This window comes from Lissotriton vulgaris, chromosome 11 (genome assembly GCF_964263255.1).
Source record: "Lissotriton vulgaris chromosome 11, aLisVul1.2, whole genome shotgun sequence".
NCBI classification, from domain to species: Eukaryota; Metazoa; Chordata; class Amphibia; order Caudata; family Salamandridae; genus Lissotriton; species Lissotriton vulgaris.
In genome coordinates this window covers 245,852,750-245,873,662 of record NC_141699.1, presented here as the reverse complement: position 1 = coordinate 245,873,662, position 20,913 = coordinate 245,852,750, and the positions used below count along the sequence as shown (strand labels likewise).

Here is a 20,913-nt window from a genome sequence, read left to right as displayed (position 1 = left end):
CCTCTGCCTGTTTGTGTAGTCAGTCTCACAGCATCACCCGCCCTGCATTGCAGTAAGGAACTATTGCATCACCTTCCCTGCGCATAAAGAACCAATGCATCACCTTTCCTGCTGCTGTTTTTGCTTGTGATTTTTACGCATCCCAGTTACTTTGTGCTAAAAATGACGCATCCGTAGTTTCCTATGGATAGAACTGTTTTCTCCTTCTGAAAGTCATATTTTGATATCTGTATGTAGAATTTTTGTTTGGTTTAGATAAAGATACTGTATTCTTCTAAACATGTGTGGTGTCCACTTGTGGTGTTTTCACTGTGTTACTGTGGGTTATATGCAAATTCTTTACAGATTTGCTCTGTAGTCTACAGATTGGCTCTGTAGTCTAGCCTGACTGCTCTGTGCAACTGTCCCTATTTGGGCAGGGTGCATATCGTTGCCACCTAAAGACCCCCCATTTCTAACAGGTGTTCGGAAGTTGTGTCAATCCACTCCGCCTTTTGCAACTTCAGTCCAGCCCTTCAAGATCATGGGTGGCAAGTTGGTGGCAGGATCAACCATCACCTCCACCACTGGCAGAACATATCCTTGGACATGTGAGTCCTCCAGATAGTCCCTCCCCTTCGAGATTACCTCTCCCTCCATGCCTCAAATTTACGAGCGGATGATGGAGGATCACCTGACTTTGCTTCAGGAGAAAGGTATGATTCTCTTGGCCAAGAGAGACATAAAGAGGGTTCCAACGCCAGAAGTAGCCTGTGGTTGTTATTCCCGCTACTTTCTTGTCCCGAAGAAGGAAAAGGGCCTGCGCCCTATCCTAGATATCCAAGCCCTCAACTACTTCCTCAAAAAGGAAAAGTTCAAGTTGCTCACTCTAGCTCAGGGTTTGTCTGTCCTGGACCCAGGTGACTGGATGGTAGCGTTGGACTTGTAGGACGCCTATTTTGATATTCCCGTCCTGCCTGCTCATCAGCGCTAGTCCATTGTGATATCTTAGTATTGTATATGACTAATCTGCCTGTTCTGGTCCATGGATTTGTGTGCTTACACTAATTCCCACTTGATTTAGGACAAAGAAAACATCTGCCTTTGTATTCTCCATACATTTGAAAAATGGCATGTTCTACTTTAATATGACTTCATCAAGACAATTTCATTTTCTTTAAATAGTGTATTTTGCTATTAGAATGTATTAAAACAATTAGATATTTTTTGCATTTGTGTGTTGTGTATGCTTCATAGTACTTCTACTGTACATAGTGTTTCTAATTATGTATCATCCAATGTTTAGTATCAGGTTGGGCAACTGTATTCTGTGGCAGAAGCAAGTAAAAATGAAACTGGAGGAGGTGAAGGAATTGAGGTCTTAAAGAACGAGCCATATGAAAAAGATGGAGAAAAGGGACAGTATACGCACAAGATCTATCATTTGAAAAGGTAAGTCTTTTTTTCAAATAATTTCTATTTAGAGTATTTTTTAATAGTAAACAGAATTTCATGTCTGCATTACAATACAATATTTTAAGGTTATCTGCATTTGTGAACTTTCAAACATTTCCCATTATTGCAGGCCTTCTGTGTTAAAAGGTTATTGCAGTGTCTTATCATGGCACTCTCTGCCCATTATCATGTTTAAGTGCTTGAGATGCAGAGTAAAAAGCCCTTGTCATATGTTCCTCACCTACGACCCCTGTAAACACTCTTCCAATAGTACTGCATTTTTTATGCCACTCTTTCTTAAAGTCTAGGTAATCTAAGCATGCCTATTATGCCTTCTTTGTCTGAGAGTTATTATTATGTACTTTTGCCTGTTTTCACATGAGGCTCTTTTCTTGTCTGGAGCCTTGTTAGGTGGGTGGCAGGGGGTGGCAGGGGGACTCAGTAAGCCCATCAGTCTCAAAGTTAATAAATTCATTTAGTTCTTAGGATATCAATTTAAGGTCAAACCTGTGTATATTTATTCTGTGTGTAAATATCTTCAAGGGTTTCTGGCAAAGCATTGCCCCACGTCACTTCACACATGTTCTCTATCTCTGTGTTGGTCCATCATCATCACCAGAGTCCGATATATTAATAAAAAATTCAAGGAGCCTTCATTTGGAGCCATTAAACGTGTAGGCTGATCATGCTGATCAGTTCCTTTCTTTTCCTGGATGTTTATATTATTTTGTAAGTACTCGGTCTTGGCCTCTTATCTAAATCTTTTACTTTCCGGGTCCCGGATTTATTCACAAACACAATCATAATATTTGACTATGGTGCAAATGCTATGTAAGACTTCACAACACACTTCCTGCACAATATATTCATTCACGTTTCCTATATTTAAGTCTTGGATTTCTACTCTGTCGGAGTGTTTGAATTTGTTTTGGATTTGATGCTCTCCAGTGGTTCTTAACCTATGGTTGGGCACCCCTGGGGGTCCTCGAAGCCTTCCCGGGGGACTGCATCTGCTTAGAAAATTAAATATTATTAACCGATTATTAAGGTTTATATAAAAATGTAAAATGTAATATTTTATAAACATTCCGTTAATTTGACGGATTTTTAAATTGGAGGGTAAATATTAAGTTAGCATCCTCTGATTGATTTGTGACAGCAGTATAAGTGCATCAAACCGAATATAATGCGGGCGATGAGTGACCTCATTTGAATTTAGAAAAGCCTTCCCATTATGATTACAGTTTTGTTTGTTTTATATTTGTGAATTAAATAAAATATTTAATCATTTGTGTACCTGTTTGATGAATGCTTGTGTCTGTATTCTTTAGCTAGAGTCTCAATTTTTCTACGGACTAAGTGGGGGGTCCTCTGATTACAAAAATGATTCAGTGGTGGTCCATGTGGTTCCAGTAATGATTATACCTTTGCAGGTTTCGGCACAACCACTTGTGCAGATCTTGGATTTTGAACTGGAAGTAGATATCAGTAACCAGGAACAGCCTAATAGAGCCTACAGTCTGACTAAACCTGGTGTGCAGTATATCCCAGATTATGAGCCCACTGGGAAAGAATATGACTATCTACAGGTATACGCTCTAGAGGTGCCTGCAACAATCATGCACAATATGAGGAATGTCATGGGACCTATGAACTACCTTGAGTACTTTGACTGCACTGTCAGGATCCACCCATGATGCATGTGCAAGTAGCTTTCTTATAGAGACTTTATCTAGCTGCAGGTTCCTTTCCTTAGAATTTTTCTCAAGTGTCACACTGGATTCGGATATTTAGTGAGCAGTGCTCCTGTACACTGGTAGGTAGCATTGTTTGGCTCAGCGTGGCCTCGTCTGGGCCAGAAGTGAGCTTCACTATGGCTATATAGGCACCACCCCAGAACGCTGATGACAGTGCTTTTCTTTCCCCGATAGTCAGCGCAGATCAGGAGAGAGCTACCGACAGTTACTTTTTGTTGATGTTCTTTTGTTTTTACTATATTTATGTCCTGTTGTTACAGGGATGTCCATGAGGAAGGCTAACTTTAAGCCCTGCGGGAGCCATCATTGGCAGATGTCTGTGACGAACCAGGACCTCATCTGTCTCTGGTTCCTAGAGCATATCCACAGACTATTATTGCGCCAGGCACACCAAAGCTGTGAGGGAGCGATCCCTCAAGCTCCTTGCAGCTCGATGTGCGACTCCGCAATTCTCTTGATCCTGGTCGAGAGGAAGGTCCGGGATCTGTTGTGGAGCCATGGATCTTCATCAAAGTCGTCCAGGCGTTTGGGTAAGTCCTACAAAAAGCAGAAGAGTAAGACGTTGAAGAGATCTTTGACTTCATCCCATCAGTGAAAGTCATCTGACGAGGGAGCGTCGTCACTCAAGGCCTGGCTCTGCCTTTGATTCTTCACCTGGGTCCTCTCGCACCTCCCTAAGTTAGCGAGAGCGACCCCCACCCAGCTCCAAGAGTTCTATGAGGCCATGTACCTCATAGTTGGCCAGCCAGTTCCTGCTTGCGCACCTTTGGGCCCCGTGGGTTTGTGAGGTGCCCCTGCAGGTTCACCACCAGCAGGTCTACCCTCTGTGCCAGTCAGGCTCCTTGGATCCACAGATAGATCTGGACCAGTACCGGTCTTACTGCCTCGACCTTTCTGACGCCAACCCTACTCTCAACCCTAACATGAAGCGGAGGGGCATTGTCTGACGCTGACTCCAGTACCGATTGGAGCCTCCAAGCTGTAGCCTGAGTCTTATTCTTTTGGGCTAGGACTTGGGTATGGTTGGGAGGGTCAACTGGATCCTGAAGAATACCAGCCCCATCATCTTAACATGGACTGTTGTGAGGAATTTGCAGATATCAGCCGACGGGACACCTTTCCAGATGCTGGCTTGGGGTCTCCTCCTACCATGGCAGTGGAGCAGGGTGCCTCATTTCTATGATGTTTAGTTGGGAGGCTAAAGTCCTCGACCTTCAGTTGGCTGCTGTGGCTGGTAAAACGGATGTGCTTCAAATAGGAGTCACCCCTTCAGAACCGCTCCTCCAATTTAATGAAGCCCTTATGGACATCCTGCTCGGGGCCTGGTCCAAGCCCTGAATAGGGCCTCCTGTGGACAGGAGAATTGCCCGCTGCCATCGCCCTGCCCTTGGGGACTCTTCCTCCCTCACCCAACACCCTGCCCCAGAGAGCTTGGTGGTCCAGACTGCCGAATCTGTGGCTAGATGTCTCTATCAGATGAAGAAGTTACTTACCTTCTGTAATGCCTTATCTTGTAGAGACTCTAACTATCCATATTCCTTACTGACCAACCCATTTACCCCGCTCTACGAACAGATTCCTAGGGTGAAAGCTGTTTCCCTTTCGGGGCCCTAGTTTTCCACACCAGTGCTCAGTGTTCATCGTGGTACTCCACTCCAGGCGTGGAAAGTCGCAAAAAGAAAAACTGAACTAGATGTGCTAGGGTCGCGTTTATATAGGCACCGCGCACATCACTTCTGGCGCCGATGATGCCATGCAGAGCTGAACGATGCCACCTGCTGGCGTTCATGAAAAATATCCGGATTCAGTCTGACCCCTGGGAAAAATTCTGTGGTAAGTAATCTGCTTCTAGATAGGGTTTCTACCAGGTAAGGCGTTACTGAAGGTAAGTAACTTGTACTTTCTTGACACTCTGCAACAGATGATGAACAGCTTGCATAAACTGATTCTGCCATCACAACCACAGCCTTGCTGTGTGGTTCTTCTTCGGGTACCTGTGCCTATGCCTCGACAGCCACCATTTTCACCGACGGTGGCAATGCCTCCTATGTTGCCTTTTGTGCTGTGGCAACCTCACCCACGATCACTGTCCAACACCGCCCATGCCTCTTGACATAGGAGATAAGCAAGTTAAGCACAGTGATCGAGAAGACGAGGAAAAGGAAGAAGAATCTGTGCATGCTGATGCTCTAGATGGCCATGAAGTACAACACAGGGAGGAGGAATACAGAGACTTTTCTAGAGAGACAACACCCATCTCAACCAGATTGATGGCTGGATGATATTGCTTTCTTCAATGCCCTACTAGTGGGAATGGTTAAGGAAGTTGGCCTATTGCTGATCGCAGTAGGTAATACCTACTTCATCAATGACCTTAAGGAGCAACTTAGAGAGTCAATAAAGTCAATCCCAATACTGGATTTTATCTTCAAAGATGACCTACACTTAGAGCACTCACTAGACTCCAAGGTGTGTTTCCACAGCTGGAGAAAAAATATAGGGTGTCTTAATTGGCTCCTGTGTGCTTTACTGGTTATCCTAGGATTGATCCTTTTGTACTGCGGTGAATCAAAAGAGGTCCAAAATCTCAGAAATACAGCTTCTACACTCCCTGATAGAGTTGGGAAACCTATTGGCAACCTGGTATGAAGGTTTCCCATGGAGGGAACATTCATTAAAGCAGCCAATGCTTTAGCTATTTTGAGGCAATACAACTACCAGATATATAACTACATTTCTCCTCTGGTTGACCTCATCCTCGAGACAAGAAGAAACAATGCAAAGACCATTGTTAATGAAGGGTTGAACTGCTGACGCAGAAATCATTGTTGTGGCCATGGCTTCTGCCAGTTGGCAGGTGATGCAGCAGACAGACTGGGTTAAAATCTACATTATTCCATCCTGAAGAGCAAGCCAAGATGCTTGACCTGCACTTTGATGGGTAGACTTTCTTAAGAAAGCATGTGAAAGATGTCCTACAGTCAATAAAGACAGACCGAGATACTGTTAGTTCTCTAAGACCCCTCCATCACAACTCTTTCTTCCTTACTTGGCTTCAGAAGATCACAAGGATATACAGATGCCTGTGGTTAATATGGCAGACAATGCAGTCCCTTCAGACATTCCAAAGCATGATGAGGGTTGCACTTCTTTTGACTATGCTTATCAGATCATTGATCATGATACAAGAAAAAGGTGGCAGCCCACTCGCGCTCTCAGTGAAATACCAATTATACCATGCTTTCTATTCTTTTGCTGCCTCTATCGCCACTCCCAATCAGACCCCAGAAAGGAGCAATGCGGGTGCGGGGAGAATCTCACATTTTGCATCCAAATGGATGAAATCGGGCCACAAGCTGGAATTCCTCTAATTACCTTGTCGTTCTCAAGTGAAGTACATCACATGCACCTCCAAGAGATGCAGCATGAGGTCCTTGTCCTCCTGCAAGGAGCAATCTAAAAGGTTCACAAGGCTTAGAAGAACCAGAGTATGTACACCATATGTTTAGTGAAAAAGAAACTGGGAGGATGGAGACTCATTCTGGACCTTCAGGAACTCCAGTTCTTTTGGATGGTAACTCTTCAGATGTTCTTCTATCCTGGCAGGAACAGGAGTTCCTCACCTTCCTGGATCTACAGGATAAATACTTTTATATATCTATTTACTAATACTATGATCTGTGGTGATAGGGCAGCTCTGTCAGTTGAAAGCACCACATTTCTGCCTAAAATCTGCCCTTCCTCTCCCGATCCCAGATTTTCACAAATTATCTATGCCTATGGCAGCTTTCCTTTGGAGACTGAGTCTCCAGGTATTTCCTTACCCGGGAGATCAGCTGGTCAAAGCACACTCAGCAGAAGAAGCCCATATCTCCACAAAATCGTGCCTTGACCTATTTCATCTCCTGGACCTGATGCTCAACTTAGAGAACTCTACTTGTCCCATCAAAAGACTCCAGTTTCTGGGACTAGTCCTGGGCACGCAGCATTGAAAGTTGTATCCATCAACAAAACAAAGCTGCTGACTGTGACTGCAACCTTCTGTAGGCACCCAACAGTCACTGCCAGGACTTCTGAATCAATACCTGACCTAAAGTCAGCATTCCCCCATTTTTGAGGCTTTCTATAGGCTATGAGTGAGGCAGATACAGCAAGACCTAGATCACAATGGCGACGGACAACAGGATCTTGAAGGATCTGTTGTGGTATTCAGAAGCCTCAGAAAGCCTCTGCTGAGGTGGAAGTGCCCAGAAAACCTAAATGCAGGTTTTTATGTTTTAACCCAGCACCAACAGGATTTTAGGACAATGGATGCTTCAATGCAAAGTTAGGGAGTACATATATAGGAACTAGCCCCAAGAGGCCTCTGGTTGAATGAGAACAAATCACTCCACATACATAATCAATCTGAAGCTGAGGTCCATCAGGCTAGGTTCCTGCTTAGACCAGTAGGCGAAGCTGTTTTGGTCAGAAAGACCTCACAACCTTGATCTACTACATCCTCAAACAGGGAAGAATGAGGTCCTGTTCTCTATCAGAGGAGTTGCAGATGCTATGAGACTCGCCTTAGCATACAAAGTGTCTTTTCTGTGGGACAATTACCAGGGGCCAAATACTACCAGGCAGAACCTCTCAATTGCCCCATGTCAGATGCCAGAAGTTGGAATCCAGTATGTCTTCTGAAAATGGCATTATCAAATTCTAGATCTATTTGCCACTCTGCAGAACAAGAAATACCTGTATTACGCCCAGAAGTTCCGGCAACTGGGTCCAAAGGCAATGCTTTTCATTGGCATTGGTTGACCATCTTCCATTATTACGCATATTCCCTTCTATTCCAGATTGCTGCGAAAGGCGGTGTCATGCCTCTGCTTACTAATACAGATTTCCCCAGAATGATTGCTCCAGTTCTGGTATAGCAACCTGATAAGACCATCACAATATCCACTAATACGGTTCAAGAACCATCCCACACTTCTCTCCAGACATAACAGACCAACACTGTATCGCAACTATATGTCACTTCACTTGACAGCTTGGTTTCGGTCAACTTAGGAGTTCGATCATCTTGACATTCTTGCAGACTGCAGAAAAATACTGACACAAGGCATACTAGCACATTAAGTGGAAGCTCTTATGTGTGTTGTGCCTGTATAAATGTCTTAATCCCATCTTGATGACCCACATCAAACACTGTCAATCTTACTGAACCTAAAACAAGAGCGTCTCATATTCTCCAATGCTAGAGTTCATTTGGCTGTAATAGGAGGACAAAAGATGCTACATCATTATTTTCCCAGAGGATCTTCAAAAAATTTATAAATTGTCTTTTTGGGCTTTTCACTTATGAAACAGCCTTCCTTACCAAAGGAGTCGAAACAGTATTTGGTTTGTGGATGCGGAGTCCCTTTTTACTGATCCATACGGTGCATCCCAAGTACCTCTCATAAAAAAACTGCAATGTTGCTTTCTCTGAACTCGACAAGGAGAAGTGAAGCACAGTGTTCACCATAAAGGAACTATACCTTCAGTGAGTGAAAGATAAAATCACTGATTGCAGCAACCCATGGTCATGGCCAATATCCCTTCTGAATATCATCAAGACATATCTGTTATCATCTGTTCCTATTTCTAAGTTCATGTATGTCAGCAGACAGATCCTTACATTGGTTGGATGTGCTCAGATCCATCTAGTTCTGTATGGAAGTATGGACTGATAACCAGCTAATTGTCTTCTTTGGCCATCCATGCGGGACTTGCCTGACATGTAAACAAGAGTTAGAAATTGGGTTACTGATTGACTGGGGTGTTAGCCCTGGTCAAGCAGCAACCACTCTTCTTGGCATAGTAGTGCACAAGCAGACCCCAAATTAACATGCGGTCACTACCTTGGTAGCTTGGCACAGAGCAGTAAGGTTAATGCAGAGGCAATGTGTAAAGTATTTGTGCAACAATTCAAACAGTAAAACAGTGAAAATGCACCACAAAAGTAGCCAACAACAGATTTAGAAAAATGTAGCTATTCTTAATAAATAAAACAAGACCAAAATTGCAAAAAATCCAATTGGTAGAACCGAAGTTGTTGAATTTAAAAGTTTTTAGAGAGAATAGCTCATAAAAGTACAAAGCACCAACTGTGGATATCTGGTGGTGCCGGACCGGGACATAGTCATAAGTTCAGGGCGACCGCTATGGATTTCGGGCCAGCTACAAGGACCCTGTTTGGCCTGCTGAACAAAGTACCTTAAATCTTGTGAGGATCCACGTTGAAGATGCATTGTGCAGGAGAAGCGATATGTCGGTTCCGCGATGCGATGCGGTGAGGCTGCAGTGCGAGGTCCTACAGCCTCATTGACGAGGATCCCATTGACAGGGCTTTTGATGCACAGTCCAGCGTTAGGGATGTGGCGCGCAGTTGGTGTGAAGCAGTGGTCCTTATTTATTTATTTATTTATTTATTTATTTATTTATTTTATTTTTAAGATTTGTAAAGCGCAGCATATGCCCGTAGGCGTCTTGGCGCTATGACTCAACTAATGCCTCAAAGAGAACAGTATCAAATTTTAAAAAGGTGATGAGGTGAGGAGAAGAACTACTGGTCAAACAGCCAGGTCTTCAACAGTTTCGTGAATTGAAACAGTTTGGGAGTAGATCTAATCACAAATGGAAGAGTGTTCCAAAGTCTGGCTGCGGTGTTGGTGAAACATCTATCTCCCCAAGTGACAGTCTTGGTCCGTGGCACCACTAGTTGGTGTAAATTTATGGATCTTAATTGTCGGCTAGGGCGATAGGGAATGAGCTTCTTTTTAAGAAACTCCGGCCCTAGATGATAAAGGGCTTTAAAGGTAAGACACAGAGTTTTGAATCTAATCCGGTTTTTGACTGTCAACCAGTGATAATTCCTTTTACCTGCTTAATCGGTTTGAATTAGGGGGTCCCAGATAGCAATCTTGCTGCCGCATTCTGGACCAGTTGTAATTTGGCGACCACCCGAGATTGAGCATTTGCAAATAAACCGTTACAGTAATCAAGAGATGACAGTACCAGTGAACTCACCACAGTTTTCCCAGCACTTTCTGGAAGAAATTGAATTATTTTTCTTAGACGTTTAAGTTTGTAAAATGCTGAGGATGCTGTTTGATTGGCATGATTAACAAAATTCAGTTTCTCATCAAAGATGACCCCCAGATTCCTGACCTTCTGAACTGGAGTCGGTAAAGCTCCGAGTAATGGGGGCCACCAAATTGATGACCACATAGGTGACAATTTGCCGAAAATAATCACCTTGGTCTTCTCGGAGTTAAGCCTTAAACAATTACAGGCCATCCACTCCTTAATTGCCAGCATGCCTTCTTGAAACCGAGCCACCACCCTTTCTCCATCATTTCTAGCACCAACTGGGTATCATCGGCATATGTGGTAAGGCTCATCCGGTAGGTCTTGATAACCCTAGCTAAGTCCGACACATAGATGTTAAAAAGTGTCGGACTTAGGGATGAGCTTTGAGGAACCCCACAAGGTAAAGCCAAATCGGCCGATTTAAATGGTCCCAGTGTTACGGCCTGGGTTCTACCAGACAGAAAGGAGGCAAGCAAGGCTCCAGCCCTAGAGTGGGTGCCCAACTCTCCGACACTGTCAATCAGGATGTAGTGATTGACCGTGTCGAAAGGCCTCAGACAGATCCAACAGAACCAGTACCGCCGTACCTCCCTGGTCCTGAGGAACTACAGAGTCCATGTGGGATTTTGCGATGGGTCAGATCCACGCAGCAGCGGCGATGCGTCTGTTCAGCTCTAGGATGCGCCACTCAGCAGAGAAGATGCGTCTGTTCCTCTAGCAAGCACCTCATGCCCACTTTCAAGGGTCTAGGACTGGGGTGGCACCACTTTGCAGGGTAGACTCCTAGACAGCAGAGTCCAGATTCAGGTGGAAGTATGTTGGAAGTCTGTTATGTCCCTAAGGCTTCAGATTAGGAGGCTAGCCAACTAGCCCTTGGAGTCACGTTGGGTTCTGGGTTCAAGAGATGCAGGTCCAGTCCTTCACACCTAGTCAAAAGGGCAGCAGGTAAGCATAGCAGGGCAGCAGTTCCTTCAGAGCAGCAGTCCAGCAGAGTGCCAGTCCTTCTTCCTGGCAGAGTATCCACAGATCCAGAAGTGTACTGAAGAGTTGGTATCTGAGGTTCCCCTTGTGTTCCCCATTGCCCTTATTCTGGAAGGTGGCAGGAGCTTCTAGACATTGTCTTTGAAGTGCATGGGACTCCCTATCTTCCCTGCCCTGGCTCCGAGCTGGCAGAAGTGACAATGATGGTCAGTTGGGCCATTTGGATGGAGGCAGCCTATTCATTTGTAATTGAGGCTGGGCCCAGCTCCTCCCTCCCATACTGCCAATGGTGGCCCAACCAGTCACACCTAAGCTCCTATTATGTGTTGCTGTCTGGGAGGAATATGCAAAGCCCAACTGCAACTACATCCAGCTATGTTACCAGAGACAGGCTACAGGCACCAAATGATTAAGGCAGGAAAATACAAACGTTCTGAAAGTACTAGAAACACAATTGCCATTACTGACTTTAATTCAACTACACAATAATTTGTTTGTAGTCCCCCAATTCAATTAGTGGGATCCCTATTTATTTTCATCATATTTTGTTGAAAACATTTTGTTATTATCTAGAAACGTCATAAACAGGAATGATTCTTCGTAACTTGGGTCAATTTACATTCATTTTGTAACCCACATCAAATTAAGAACGACATTACATTACCACAACGTTGACGTGTTATATATAAGATAACATCAAAAAATACAAAAAACATAAATCCAACAATGTCCTAGTTCTTTATTTTGACAGGCAAGGGTTTCTGTATGAAATACTTTATCAACCCCCAATTATTAGGCTTAGAACCTGGGAGTCTGAGCTACTTTTCTGATCTCATGTCTTGGTCAAGGATCAATGCAGTGATTGAACTATCACCCTAAGATTCCCTGCACACCTCTAATTCCTTTTATAAGCCACTCTATGGCTGGCTATTGCTGTTGACGCATTTCGAACCAAGCTTCAGCTCGGCGTTCTCCTCCGGAAGTAAAACAGATGGACAACAATGCTCAGTTTCTTGTGTATCGCCTACTCACCAATCTTCTTATGATATTCTGGAGAGCTGTTTGATGCAAGTGCAGCATGTAGCTGCTCATATTTCAGGGCTGTAACTAATTTATTTTCCTATTATTCCTTTGTGTGTGTGTGTGTGTGTGTGTGTGTGTGTGTGTGTATATATATATATATATATATATATATATATATTACCTACTGGCGGTCACCAGTAGGTATATATAGTTAGGATTTTTTCTCTATGGAACTTTTGAAAATTCTATGTCTAATAACTTTGGCGTTTGTGGACGGATTCGGCTGAAATTTTCAGGAAAATGGCACATTTTGTTTCTGATCAGCCCCTGAAAATTTGGGGGGGTTTCGTCAAGGGGGGGGCGGAGAAAAAAGGGGGGTCCCAAAATGCGTTTTTCCCATTCATTTTTCCATAGGGCGTTTGGCCTCACTTTTAGCTCGAACGGCTGAATGGATTTGCACGAAACTTGGCAAAATTGTAGGGACTGTTAGCCCGATGTGCCTTTGCTGGGTCTCAATATATGTGCTCCAGTGGATTTCGAGAAATTAACGTTTAAAAAAACAGATATATCTGTGACAGCGTCCCGGATAGCGCTCCAGATCGCGTACTTTTCGCGTAACGGAGCTTAGCGAAGCTGATTGGCTCTCCGGTGTCTGTCAACATTCTAAACAGTCCGGTGCGGCCGCCATCTTGTCTCTCGGTAGGATCGAGAGACAAGAGGAGGAGAAAAACGAAGGGGGAATTTAATGAAAGGGGGCAAGGTAGACCCCTCTTGACCCCCTAGGAATGATGTTGGGGTTATTAAAGGGTCCCGTGGGGCAAATAAAAAAAATTTAATTTTTCGCGGTAGAAGCGCTTCCCGGTTCGCGAACCGGGTCGCAAACTGGTAGCAAAACGGGAATTCGCCATTTTGTGTTTCGATTTAATTAAATTACAAGATGGAGGAAAAACAATGTGAGAAATGGGTATAAGGGGGTACGGGAGACGTATCCTGACCCCCTATGTTTTCTGAGGGTGGTTGAGGGGGCTCATATATGTTGATACTTGTCTTCCAGCGGCTGCGCGTGAGCGTTTTTTTTTTTTTGCTGCGTGACGTCTGTTGACGTTCGATTCGAAGGAAATCAGGAAGTGTTGACCGCCATTTTGACACTGCGAGTAAATATATTGTTAAAAATAATTGTTATAAATTAATCCGTATTGATAAACATTGTGTGCGCCATCTTGCTTTTTTTCCAATGCCACACTTTTGTCGTGCACGGCAGCCATTTTAGATGCTTTGACCAGACCCACTCTCTGCACGCTGCCAATCCTCAGCATGGCTCCCCACCCTTGCAAGCATCTCCCCCACGCACTGGTCACCCCCGCTCTCTGTCTTATGCATGGGCCATAAACCTCCCCCCATTTGCGCTGCTCTTCCCTGAGAATCACACCCTGTGCCCGTCCGACACCTCCCTTTCACCCTATTCACTACCGCACCCTCTGACACTCCTCTTCCTCTGTGTCCGATTGTCCAGGCCGGTCCCAGGCTATCACCTAGCCCTGCGGATGTAGTTTATGGCCTCAACTGTAAAGAATCACCCCTCTTCAAAGGAGGTACAGTAGATCAAGGCCCCCACCCGATGAGATCCGTCACACTACACGCGTTCCTACAATCTGATAACCATCCTGTATTGTGATTGGGGAGGGGATTCTCACTGTGAGGGTGTGTGGGACCGAGCCTGAAGCGGAAGATTCCAGGGATGCCTTTTTGTACATCAAAGTCTTCACAATTATGTGTCACATTAAAAATATATAGCACTCCAACAAAGTAGTAGGATTATAACACTTTAATAACTTATAAATATATACAACTTATATATATCTTTTATGCCCAAATTACGCAAAGATTTAGCTAATCTGCTAAAGGGGGGAGTCGCCATTTCTTTACAATAATCAATAATGAAAAATCGACATCAATAGGGTTGTCCGTATTCCCGATGCAGCACTATAGTGCAACATACACAGCACCTGGGGTGTCAAGAGTGAACAGGTCCTAGCTGCTTTACCAATGACTGACAAATGCTATATTAAACACTTACTATGTATAATACTTGCGTTCACAATAGTTTTACTTTACAAAACAGAACAAAAGGTGTCCCCTGTAAGTAAACCCATATTAGCTGTTTCAGTTATTGAACATCCTAAGGTTTTATGACATGGGGAACAGTAGTGATATCCTGGGCGGGTGATGGAACTGGGTTTGTTAATGGAAAAACATCTACAGAGAAAACTATTGGTAAATTATACTTCTCCGGAAATTTAAAACTCACAAATGTTTCATTTGTGTAATCGTTTCAAAAACATGTACATTAAAAAACTAAATACGCTCCACTGTTTTAGAAAATCTTTACAGTTTGCTACATCACCCTTTAAAGTTACAACTACGAAAACCTACTTACTTAAGCTGTTGAATTCGGCTTCAAATGTAAAGCATAAGTTCAAGCTAGCATATCATATTTTTAAAAGGTTAAACATAATTGATATGCAAATTTAAATACTACCCTTTCTTAATGGTTACACCTTATCTGTCCTATATCCCACAATTTCCATGAGCAAAGCAAAAGAAATTCTGAGGCCCTGAAGAAATAAGGCTTACTGTGGGGTTCAACTCAATCTGGTGTTTGGGCGCTTTCATGTTTTGGGGTGATATTCTGTGACAGGGTGCAGGCACCAGAAGAATTTTAGCCTAGTTCATCACATTGGAGAATGAGGGTCTGGGTAAATATCTAATCTGGTGAAGAACCATCCCTTTTTTAAACCCCATGGTGACCAACTATAGTTTATTCTCTATTTCGTTTCCTTGCCATAACAAAATAAAAGTCTTGGGTTATTTATGGAAGGGAAGACTTTTTGTTTCTTCCAATTTTTAAAAAAAAACAAAGGTTTAAGGAAAGGCAACCCTTAATGTGCATGTTTTCAACAGAAATTTGCCTTTGAAAACTAGAGGCAATAAATAAGGCCGAAATCTGTATTTTGTTTTTGGATACACATGTTATTTGTGTCTGTGTATTCATTTTTATGCATGACTTTATATGGAATGGTTAAAATAAGTTATGATGCAACTTAACAGGAAAGATCACAAACATTCCAATGAGTGCTATGTCCCATGTTTTACATAAAGTAGTGTTTACCTAGAGTGGTGCTGTGTAGGACACTCTGAATGGAAATTAACCAGAACTATAACTCTACTTCCAATAATATAACTTTTATGCCCAAATTACGCAATTATTCAATTTTCGATGATTAATCAAATGGCCTTTTTTCTGCTTCACTAGACATCCTTCATAGCCAATGACTGCATATTTTCCATTATTGAAAAAACTAAAGTGACAACTTCCTCATCCTTAATTTGTCTTTCTTTGTTCCTTAAGATGTCATCTGTGTCAACCTCTTCCGAGAATGCAGATGCGTTAGGGATTTCCTTGTGTTTCTTAATAGCATTGGTGTCTGCACACTTCTTTGTCAATTCTGTGAACATGACAGCTGCTTCATAGACAGACGATATCTTTGTTAAGTCATTAGTGTTAAGTGTGTCTGAAACTACAGTGACCTTCTCTGTTTTACTTTCCTCAGACACTACAGAGTTTTGTGTGTTGTTCTTCTGAGCGACAATTATTCCAGATGTTATTCTAGCGTTGTTCTAGCGTTTCACTTGCCATTCAGCGGTTTTCCGCCCGCTTTTCCTGCACTGTGTCTTGTCAGTAGCGGTCTGTTGTGCGAATAGTCCCAAGGCAGCAGAACGCGCTGAGATCTGGACGGCACCCAGGTCATGTCCAGTAAGTTGCCGCACTGGTTTTGGTATCCTACAATGCTGTTCCGAAAAACGGCGTGGGGCGCCCCGGGGGGGGGGGGAGGCGGCGTGAATGGGCCTCCCCAGGTGGAGGCTCGTCTGCTGTAGTGGGGCGCCCCTTTACCGTTTCAGTTGCCATTCCGCCCGCTTTTGCTACACTGTGCCTCTTCCGCCATTCAGCTGTTTACCGCCGGCTCTTGCAGCTACAGCGTCTCGCTCACCATGTAGTTGAGTTGCTTCCACTCTTGCGGTGCAGCGATAGGCAGCTGTCACAGGACTCTTAAAATGGCGGCGGCTCTTCGGATTTGGGCGTGGTCCACTAAAATGGCCCTGGGACACCTTGGAACTCGGACGCTTGTCTGCTAGGGCATGGGCCCCATTCCCGAAAGTGTCCCCTCAGCCTTGAAGATTCTATAAAAGTTTTGGGGTCCCCCGACTCCCGCAGGCTTCCGGTGGGGAGCGGCTGCCATGATTGCTTGCGGAATGGCCACGACGGAGCTACGAGATGGTGGTGCTCTCATGCTGACGCCATCTTCAGTCTGAAACATCCAGAAACACTGTAGACTATCAATTCGATGAGTTCCGGTGGAGCCCCAACGTGACCCGGTAGGGAAGAACTTGCCCTCCCCTTTTTTGAGTGATGGTTCTTGTTGCCTGTCCCCTCTGTTGTCATCTAACGGAACCTTTTTTGATTGCCGAGTGAGAAAAAAAAAGGTGGGTCTTTCATCGTTTGGGAAAAAAAAATGTTTTAATCCAATGAAAAGTGTTATTTTTAGGTCATATGATCAAGCCTTCCATCATTAGGAAACCAAAAGTAAAATGAACCAATGAAAAGTTTTATAAACAAGTCACATGACCTGTTATGCGGCTTTGGGTTATAAAAAGCATACAAAACTCGTTGGCCCATGAGGCGGCGTCAATAGCGGACCGATCTGCGAATAGGCCGAAGGCAGCACAACGCGCCGAGATCCGGATGGCACCGAGGTGGTGTCCAGCAAGTTGCCGCACTGGTGTGGCCATCCTACAATGCTGCGCCGAAAGACGGCGTGTCTCCCACTCAAAATACATAAAATGGCGAAAGACGGCGTGTCTCCCACTCAAAACATATAAAATGGCGAAAGACGGCGTGTCTCCCACTCAAAACACATAAAATGAAGTCTAGACTAAAAGGCAATGATCATATTTTCTACACTTGCTATAGTTGTTCATGCACTGAGAGTGCTGTAGAAAAAAATAGAAAAATTTACCCGATTCAGCACTATAGTGCAACATACACAGCACCTGGGGTGTCAAGAGTGAACAGGTCCTAGCTGCTTAACCAATGACTGACAAATGCTATATTAAACACTTACTATGTATAATACTTGCGTTCACAATAGTTTTACTTGTCACATTCATATGTCTGCTCAGTGTTTACAGGTACTTAGTATCATTGATTTTTCATTTTCGTCCGGACCATGGTGACCAACTATAGTTTATTCTCTATTTCGTTACCTTGCCATAACAAAAAAAAGTCTTGGGTTATTTATGGAAGGGAAGATTTTTTGTTTCTTCCAATTTTTTTTAAAAACAAAGGTTTAAGAAAAGGCAACCCTTAATGTGCATGTTTTCCACAGAAATTTGCCTTTGAAAACTAGAGGCAATAAATAAGGCCGAAATCTGCATACACAGCACCTGGGGTGTCAAGAGTGAACAGGTCCTAGCTGCTTAACCAATGACTGACAAATGCTATATTAAACACTTACTATGTATAATACTTGCGTTCACAATAGTTTTACTTTACAAAACAGAACAAAAGATTGTTTATTAGCATAGTGATTGGAGCAGTTATATACATATTCGGGCATAGCAATAATCAGAATGTCACATTCACATGTCTGCTCAGTGTTTACAGGTACTTAGTATCATTGATTTTTCATTTTCGTCCGGACCATGGTGACCAACTATAGTTTATTCTCTATTTCGTTACCTTGCCATAACAAAAAAAAAGTCTTGGGTTATTTATGGAAGGGAAGATTTTTTGTTTCTTCCAATTTTTTTTAAAAACAAAGGTTTAAGAAAAGGCAACCCTTAATGTGCATGTTTTCCACTGAAATTTGCCTTTGAAAACTAGAGGCAATAAATAAGGCTGAAATCTGCATACACAGCACCTGGGGTGTCAAGAGTGAACAGGTCCTAGCTGCTTAACCAATGACTGACAAATGCTATATTAAACACTTACTATGTATAATACTTGCGTTCACAATAGTTTTACTTTACAAAACAGAACAAAAGATTGTTTATTAGCATAGTGATTGGAGCAGTTATATACATATTCGGGCATAGCAATAATCAGAATGTCACATTCACATGTCTGCTCAGTGTTTACAGGTACTTAGTATCATTGATTTTTCATTTTCGTCCGGACCATGGTGACCAACTATAGTTTATTCTCTATTTTGTTACCTTGCCATAACAAAAAAAAAGTCTAGGGTTATTTATGGAAGGGAAGATTTTTTGTTTCTTCCAATTTTTTTTAAAAACAAAGGTTTAAGGAAAGGCAACCCTTACCAAATTACGCAAAGATTTAGCTAATCTACTAAAGGGGGGAGTCGCCATTTCTTTTCAAAATTTATTCACCCATCCGTAGCCTCTCTAATCTCCATTACAATGTGTTTGTTGCTATCGCTAGCTGATGAAAAAACTAAAGTGACAACTTCCTCATCCTTAATTTGTCTTTCTTTGTTCCTTAAGATGTCATCTGTGTCAACCTCTTCCAAGAATCATCAGCGTGCATAAATACGAAAATGTTTTTACTTACCACGTACTTGACATTTTACAGCTTTTCATATTTGCTATTAAAAAACCATTGAAAAAAACCATAGGTTATAGACCATATATAGTTAGGGATTAGCATTTACAAAACCAAGAAAATTCACCGAAAAAACCATTGGTTATAGACCATATATAGTTAGGGATTAGCATTTACAAAACCATAATTTACTCGCACAAAACCATAGAAATTCGCATATATAGTTAGTTGCAATAACTATATATCGCGCACCCGCAATCCACTGCTGATGATGTCACATATTACATCATTCATGACATGGTCAGTGACATCACTGATGACATCTCAAATGACATCACTGATGACATCTCAAATGACATCACTGATGACATCACTGATGACATCTCAAATGACATCACTGATGAAATCACTGATAACATCTCATTTGACATTACTGATCACATCACTGATGACATAATTCATGTGATAATACGATGAAGCTCTTCAGACTCTAATATAACCTTAGATACAATCAGTGTAAACAGACACTCACAGACTGTCACTCATCCATGGTGTTACTCAAACACCTAGTCAGTCATGCAAAGAATCAATCACACCTCCATTTCCTCAACTATACAGTTATACACACCTTACTTAATCAAACATATACTAACACATATTTACTCTCTTATACAATCACTGATACAAGTTCACAATGATCCATACAGCCACTCACACATTCACTGGCTCTTATGCACAGTTATTTATATATGTCAACTCTCACATGTACTGTGTTTTACATATGTACTTACTTTGACATGTAGCACTGAGATATCCATTCACTCACCAATACACTCATGCACACAGTCAACCGCCCATGCAGCTGTTTCCACATGCACTTTTGAACCCATACATCTAGTGAATCAACTGCTCACACATCTTTGCACAGAGTCATACACCTCCCAGCCACTCATACACATACTCAGTCTCCCATACAAATACTTGGGCAACCAATGAATATCCCATATAGTTACTCATATAGCTACTGATTAACACATTCAGCAGTTTACAGAACATAATGAAGCACAAATTAAGACAGTTTAGTCACTAACCCATGCACTCAGTGAGACACATTTAATCACTCTCTCATACAGTCAGTCATGCACCTACTAAATTCTTCATCCAGACACTTATACATCCACTCATTCTTCAATATGTAAGACATATTTAAACACAGTCACTGGATGATGTCATCAGTGATGTCATCAGTGATGTCACTGACCATGTCATGAATGATGTAATATGTGACATCATCAGCAGTGGATTGCGGGTGCGCGATATATAGTTATTGCAACTAACTATATATGCAAATTTCTATGGTTTTGTGCGAGTAAATTATGGTTTTGTAAATGCTAATCCCTAACTATATATGGTCTATAACCAATGGTTTTTTCAGTGAATATATATATATATATATATATATATATATATATATATCCTACTGGCGGTCGCCAGTAGGTAGTTATAGTTAGGATTTTTTTCAATGCAAAATCTCAAAATTCTATTGTGAATAACTTTGGCGCCGGTTGACGAATCTGCCTGAAAATGTCCTCAAATTTGCCTCGCGGAGCTCCGGTCCTTCCCTGAAAGTTTTGGGGGATTCGTCAAGCGGGGGCCGAGATAAAAGGGGGGTCCCAAAATGTGTTTTCCCCATGTTAATTTCCATAGGGCGGTCGACCTCACTTTTAGCCCGAACGGCTGAATGGATTTCCACCAAACTTGGCAAAATTGTAGGGGCTGGTAGCCCGATGTGCCTTTGCTATGTCTCAAGATATGTGCTCCAGTGGTTTTTACGAAAATTAACTTTGAAAAAATATATATTGGGCTACATTGGGCTATATATATGTTAGAGCCCAATGTAGCCCAATGTAGCCCAAAGATGGCCACCAGAGACAAAAAAAACAAATGTAGCCCAAATATCAGCCAGATGTAGCCCAACTA

At 42.6% G+C, this 20,913-nt stretch overlaps 1 protein-coding gene across 1 annotated transcript in view; it reads left to right on the top strand.

Moving 5' to 3' along the window:
• The window catches only part of PITPNB (phosphatidylinositol transfer protein beta), a 374,371-nt gene that overhangs the window by 103,438 nt on the left and 250,020 nt on the right, over nt 1–20,913 (top strand). Inside the window, exon 3 of the mRNA XM_086943148.1 lies at nt 1,286–1,431. Within this exon, the coding sequence (XP_086799274.1) occupies nt 1,286–1,431 (146 nt within the window). The remainder of the gene's footprint in view (nt 1–1,285; nt 1,432–20,913) is intronic.